At 56.0% G+C, this 6000-nt stretch overlaps 3 protein-coding genes across 3 annotated transcripts; 1 reads left to right on the top strand and 2 right to left on the bottom strand.

The window, feature by feature from the left end:
- Window positions 1-723: 723 nt before the first annotated feature.
- Window positions 724-3071, bottom strand: SNOG_13268 (hypothetical protein; the record flags this gene model as incomplete). The annotated part of the gene is made up of 4 exons (XM_001803425.1): window positions 724-1573; window positions 1610-2078; window positions 2122-2444; window positions 2476-3071. 4 exons carry the CDS (start codon window positions 3069-3071, stop codon window positions 724-726), a joined length of 2238 nt encoding a protein of 745 aa, XP_001803477.1.
- A 302-nt stretch (window positions 3072-3373) lies between these two features.
- SNOG_13269 (hypothetical protein) lies at window positions 3374-4724 on the bottom strand (the record flags this gene model as incomplete). Its single annotated transcript, XM_001803426.1, has 3 exons — window positions 3374-3510; window positions 3568-4524; window positions 4634-4724. The coding sequence occupies 3 exons, from the start codon at window positions 4722-4724 to the stop codon at window positions 3374-3376; spliced, it is 1185 nt and encodes a 394-aa protein (XP_001803478.1).
- A 603-nt stretch (window positions 4725-5327) lies between these two features.
- SNOG_13270 (hypothetical protein) lies at window positions 5328-5965 on the top strand (the record flags this gene model as incomplete). The annotated part of the gene is made up of 3 exons (XM_001803427.1): window positions 5328-5382; window positions 5437-5860; window positions 5914-5965. The coding sequence occupies 3 exons, from the start codon at window positions 5328-5330 to the stop codon at window positions 5963-5965; spliced, it is 531 nt and encodes a 176-aa protein (XP_001803479.1).
- Window positions 5966-6000: the final 35 nt, after the last annotated feature.

Below are 6000 nucleotides of genomic sequence, written 5' to 3' on the forward strand. Positions count from 1 at the left end.
CAAGCGATAGTACTGCTCGTTGCCACAGGCCCTGGCGGCAGCCTTCGAACACGTGCTATCTTCCAACAACTGACTCTTGCTGTGCTGCTCGGCTGGGATGTCCCAGACTAATGATGTTCAATTGCGGGTAGGAGGCCTGATCCGGCGCGTGACAGCGCGTTCACCAGGCTTTTAGCAGGTATCGGGTGGTCGTGTAAGTGAAGGTAGGCGTCGAATCTCGCGACGTAAGGGACCGTCTGCACCGCAGAACAACATGTGCGCTTCGAGGGAATGAGAGGAGAAGTTGGGAGCGCGATGCGCGTTGGTTGAGATGGCGTTGCTGCCTTTCATGCTCGTGGTAGTCCTGGTCAAAGTTGCTAGTGGGGTCATCTGACACTACAAAGCTTCCGCGCGGCAAATGTTCGAGGTGTTCGGGACGCATGGAGAAACGCAAAGAGGCGCGCAAGCAAGGTCTATAGCAGGTGACCAGCTTGCGCTTTTGTGCTACAAACTACTCTGTAAAGGTCTGCAGAATTGCTCCCGACTCTATTGTGTCCTTATCTTTGATGCTACATAAGTGTTGTGGTGTTACACCAGATCCAAGATGATGCGCCGTATGCAACCCAGCCAACGGCAATGCAAATCGCTTAAAACGCCTCCAATGCAAGTCGTCCCTTGGGCCATCCCACGTACCACGATAACAGAACACATGATGCACAATAACGGCAACAGATCCCTCGCCAATCAGCACCAAGTAAAAACTGGGTTCCTTCCCTTGACCATTTCTAATCTCTCAACAATGACCTTTTTCCGGTTGCCCTCGTTATCTTCGTTGGCAGCATATCCAAGATCTCCATCATCGTCGAATCCATACTCGTCCAAGTCCCGCCGCTGTGTGAGAGAGAACCTCCGTTGATGTTTTCGCGCATCCGGAGGATTTTGTCTGGGAGCATCGTAACTCATGCGTGACCGATGCGCCGGTCTATCTATCTTCGGTTCCAACGTGTTGCGAGAATTCCAGGAGACCCCGTTCACGGTGGCTGGCGATGTCGGAACTTCGACTTCCGGGCGTCGGATGTCGAGGGATGAGGAGTCGCGCGACAGATTGAAGCGATTTTTGCCGGCCGATTCCAAGGGAGGTGAATGGAGAAGGTCTGTCTGAGGCTTTTGCGGCGGCGTAGATACCGCTGTGATGTCCATCTCCTCGTGCTCCTCTTCTAGTCGTGGTGTTCGCCCCATGTGCTGTTTCCTCCGCATCTCTGCTGAGGGTGCGCGCAGAGGCACTGCAATGGGTATCTCCACAATGTCATCCCAGACGCACACACGCGCCCTCCTTGTAAGCTCCAACGGGCCATGGTCGGGCGTCTTGAGTGTCTCTACCACGTTCCAAGCCTGTCCCTTCATGACGGCGATCTGCTTTGCGTACATGCGCTCCTTGAAGTCGGCATCTTGGCTGAAGCATTTCCTGAGCACGACCTGCGTTTCGCTCCACCATTGTTTAGACGTGAGGAGAGGGAGGAAGTGGCGACGGGTGGCCTCGGAGAAAGGCTGGCCAATGAGCGAGACGGGTAGGAAGAGCCAGCCGAAAGGGTAGCTTCGCCACTGCTTGTGTTAGCTGAGGGAATCTGGCATGATCAGGTGCTGACTTACAGCATCAGGATGCTTCCAGGGCCAGGACAGGCTGTTGTCGATGGCGCCAATAGTCACTGTGGGCGTTGCTGCATGCTGCATGGGCGTGTTCGAGCGACTCGTTGCTGTCATGGGTTCTCTTCGGCCATAAGGATCGACCTCCTCCATGGATTGTCTGGTGTAGCTGCTTGGCTGTGACTCGTCACCATGGTCGCCCACGCCGAGGTTCGTCCTGGGCGGCTCAGCCACAATGGTTGCCTCCTGCGTCTTCTGGTCTATTCTGATCATCCAGTTGTCCAGGCCTCGATCAGTGTTGCGCATGATGTAGTCGAGAATGACGAGGCGCTCTAGCTGCTCCCTGAACGACTGCTGCAGCGCCTCAGTCCAGAAGCCTCTTCGCTGCCGCTGTTGGCCTGTGCCGTTTGAGTAGTCTTCGTCATCATCGTTGTCCGACTGTGGACCCGCCTGGCCTGCAATCTTCGGCCCACCGTCGCTTTTTCTTCCGTGACGCGCCGCCCGCTGCCAGTCCGCCATTGTGCTGGTCCGGCCACGGGTTCTCTTTCAAGAAGATATTGGCGTCCTTGAAGCCTTTGAGAAACACTTGGAAACTGCCTAGCTTCTCGGGAAACGGCTTCTTCTTCCGGTAGTACGCTCTCCTGTCCCAGAAGTCGTAGTGAAAGGACTTGGACGAGAGGCCAACAACGTCAGTGTAGGGGACGAGGTTTGTGCGCAGCTGCGTGTCGAGGACGTATGCGGCCGCTTCGGAGACGTAGCTCAAGTTGGGGATGAGGCAGGCGCGGCCCAAAGAAGAAGGGGAACAGGTTGCGATGTATCCACTTGGTCCACTTGGGGTTTCTTGACGCGTACGGCTCCTCGTCCTTGGGCTTGAACACACCAACCACCTTGCCCTGCGTGTTGCGTGCAAAGTAGCTGCCCGAGCTGCCCTGCGTGATCAGCTTGGGATGCACACCCAGCTCAATTGCTGTCCTGACGCTCTCCACCGTGTCGTCAAACTCGAGCTTCGTCATGCGGTCCGATGCGCCCTCGAATTCAAATGTCAACGTCTCTGCTGTGGCTGGCCGCACCCCGTCCGGCGCCTGGAAGACGGAGTGGTGTATTTCAAGCTGCTCATCATTGGGGGCGTCCTTTTGCTTCTTGATCTTGAATTTCTGCGCAATCTCATCGGCCCATCGCTCGAATCTCGCGTTGATGGCCTTGATATCCACTCCCGAATTGCTCCGCTGCCGCCGCCCGGAGGATGTGTGTCGTGAACTTGGTGAATTGGGAGCAGAGCCGTTGGGTATGCGCATGTGCGAGTTCCGCTGGGGCTGTATGGGTGCATACTGGGCGGTGGACAGGGAGTGCTGGTTGTGTCCATCCTCGGAGTCGCTGTAGTCTTCCTCCTCCTCGGCCTGCGCAATTCGAGCATAGCCAGAGGTGGGCGGTCGTTTCGATTTGGGCATTGCGGCGTTTGAGGGGCTGTGCAGACGGAGATTTGGTCAAAAGACACGTGTGGTCTCCCTAACAGGAGCCTGGCGATTATCTCTAAATGACGATACAGCTGTCGCATGGCTCGGGCAATGCGTTGCTGCGTTGCGGCTATCACCGTTGTGGTTAGCGCGGACCCACTTTCCGTGAATCGCTGCGCCAGGGTGCCTGCACACCCTGGGGATTCTAGGCCTGAAGCCGTCCGAGATGCGGTAGGTACAACAAGATGCATTATGGGTATCATAGTCTAGAACATGCTGCGAGATATCGCAGTGCCTCAAAAGCTGTCGTCCAAGTCCACCTGCCGTCGCACAACGCTTGGGCTATCCTCGTCCATTCCGCCAGTCGAATCTGTAATGTCCCCACCTGCGGTCATGAGGAGGTCGTCGACGATGCGCCTGCTGGCTTCGCGTGCTGCCAATTGTTAGCCCTGGTCCAACCAGCCATCTCACGCAGGGTCTATCAACTTACCAGGGGTCTGTAGCAGCTTGCTCTGTGGGATATGAAATTGAATTGTCTTGGGAGGACTGAAGCCCAGGTCATGCTCCTCCTCGTCTTCGCTGTCGTCAAAGATATCGCCTGTCCTATTGATGCTCATTGGTACTCTGCCTTTTCCCGGTGTCTGCACACTGATGCCTGGCGTTCGAGGCGTCTTAGCTGGCGAGAAGATGTCGACGCGCAGTTGCGGTGCAGGCGAGGAAGGCGGCGACGAGTCTTCGTCGGTCCATCTCGGCAGTCTCGAAGTAGCTCCACCGGGAGTTGGCGCAGTCCGTTCGGTAGTCCTGGGAGTAAATGCTCCGGTGGGCTTGTACTTGCGTGGACTGACAATGGGCGTAGCTTGCACGCGGTATGTTTTGTCCAGCACGCGATGCAACAGAGGGTCGTTTGTGTAGCCCGGGCCCCAGCGGGCCTTCTTGCCCGTCGTGGGCTGCACAAAGGGCGAGGAGTCGAGCTGGCCAGTCATGTCTGGCAAGAATTGCGTCTTGCCCGGCGTGACAGGCTCCAGCACCGGCGTCTTGGACCCCTCCATCTCCTTCCGGAGGTCCTCGTATGGCGATGACAGGCCGGCGAACTTGGGCTCCTTCTCCATGGGCGCATGCTTGCTCTTGCCCTTGGTCGTAGATGGCGGCGCTCGGGGCGTGCTATGGCCCAGCGAGGGCGAATCGAAGGTGATGGTGCTCTCCGCGTCGTCGTCGTCCTGCGCAGAGGCGGGCCTGGGCGGGGTTGCCGTCTGCCCTGTCACCGTCTCATCCTCCTCGGTCTCGTCATCATACAGCTGCGATTCCTGCGTGTCTTCCTGCACGAGCGACTCTTCGGGCTCCGGGGCCTCGTAGCCCGACAGCGACACGTTCGCACTTGCCTCGAAGAACTGCTTCCAGAACTTGGAGCCCTCCCACACCGCCTCTGAGTGCTTCCCGTACTGCTCGACTATCGGCAGGATCCCAGTCGTCACTATGCGATGCGCTCGGCTGAAGTTGTGGTCGATTTCTGCTGCCGTCAGTCGCGTTGGGCGAGGGGCAGTCGGCGGGTTGTTTACCTTGCATCGTGAGCGTGATGGACTGCTCGAGCTTTTCCAATTCCTCTGTGAGCGACAGATTGCGCTGCGGCGCCATACTTTGCCGCGACATTGTATTGGTCCTGGCCTTGGCCCTGGTGTACGTACTTGTCGTGCTGAGGTCCTGTTTTCCACGCATCGACCCATGCGTCCAAACACGCGCGAAGTAGTCTAACCCCAAGTATCCTAGCGACACCACCGAGTACTTCCCCGCCGCCACCCCCCACGAAACAACAACGACGTGGACTCGTATGAACTCGGATGATGTGACGCGGAATGGTACCGCTTCTCTCTTGCTAGGCACACATGTCTTTAAGACGTCATGCCCGGACAAATTAACCCCAATGTAGCTTCGTGTTTACCACCAAGCTGGCGCTACAGGAGGGGCTGATGTATTACTCCGCACACCCGGTTGTCCAGTGGTGCCTGTAGGAGCGGAGTTCATCTTTGAGAATCCGGGATAACTTGCATAAGAAGCCAAACCAGCGTCAGGGTCGGGCGATGTGCAGTTTCCCCACTGCTGCCAGTCCTTCCTCGTTACAAGCTGCACAAATCTAACAATCTATACACGCAAGCGTGATGACATCTCATCTATCAGCACGCATCCTATGGCGAGCGCTACCCAAATTCAGCAATCTACCAGCTTCATCACAGATGCCTAGATGGACACGCAGCTATGCAACTGACCAACGAAGCCGTACAGCAATCGTCACTGGCTCGTCGCGGGGAATGTGAGATATACCTGCAAGATCCAAATACTCTAATTAATGTAAGAAGTGGAAAAGCTATTGCTATTCGAATGGCCCACGACGGCTACGATGTCTGCATCAATGATATCCAGGCTAACAAATCTGGATGTGACGAAGTGGTCAAAGAGATCCAAAAACTTGGCCGCAAGTCATTCGCATACACAGCCGACGTATCAAACTTGAAAGAGGTTCAAGGTCTAGTAAAATCTTCCGTTGAAGAGCTGGGTCCGCTCAACACCATGGTCGCAAATGCTGGCATTGCTCAGGTGAAAGCACTGCTTGACCTAACGCCGGACGACTTGAGCAGAATGTTCCAAGTCAACGGTATAGCAGCAAGTCCAGAATATTATACCCTGGTTCTGACCAGCCACAGTGTACGGCGTCTTCAATTGTTACTCAACGGCCGCAAAACAGATGATATCTCAGGGCAGTGGGGGCAAGTTACTTGGTGCAGCCAGTGGTAAGTGCTTTGCCCACATAGTCCTTCTCTTCGATTTGCTAACTTTCCTACAGTAAGTTGTACCCCTGTCTAAACCAGGTTGGGCCTGCAAACAGTACAGTGTAACAGAAGACTACCGCCAGTGGTGCACCTTTTCCTCG

The sequence above is a fragment of the Parastagonospora nodorum genome, assembly GCF_000146915.1.
Source record: "Parastagonospora nodorum SN15 chromosome Unknown scaffold_26, whole genome shotgun sequence".
Classification (NCBI taxonomy): Eukaryota; Fungi; Ascomycota; class Dothideomycetes; order Pleosporales; family Phaeosphaeriaceae; genus Parastagonospora; species Parastagonospora nodorum.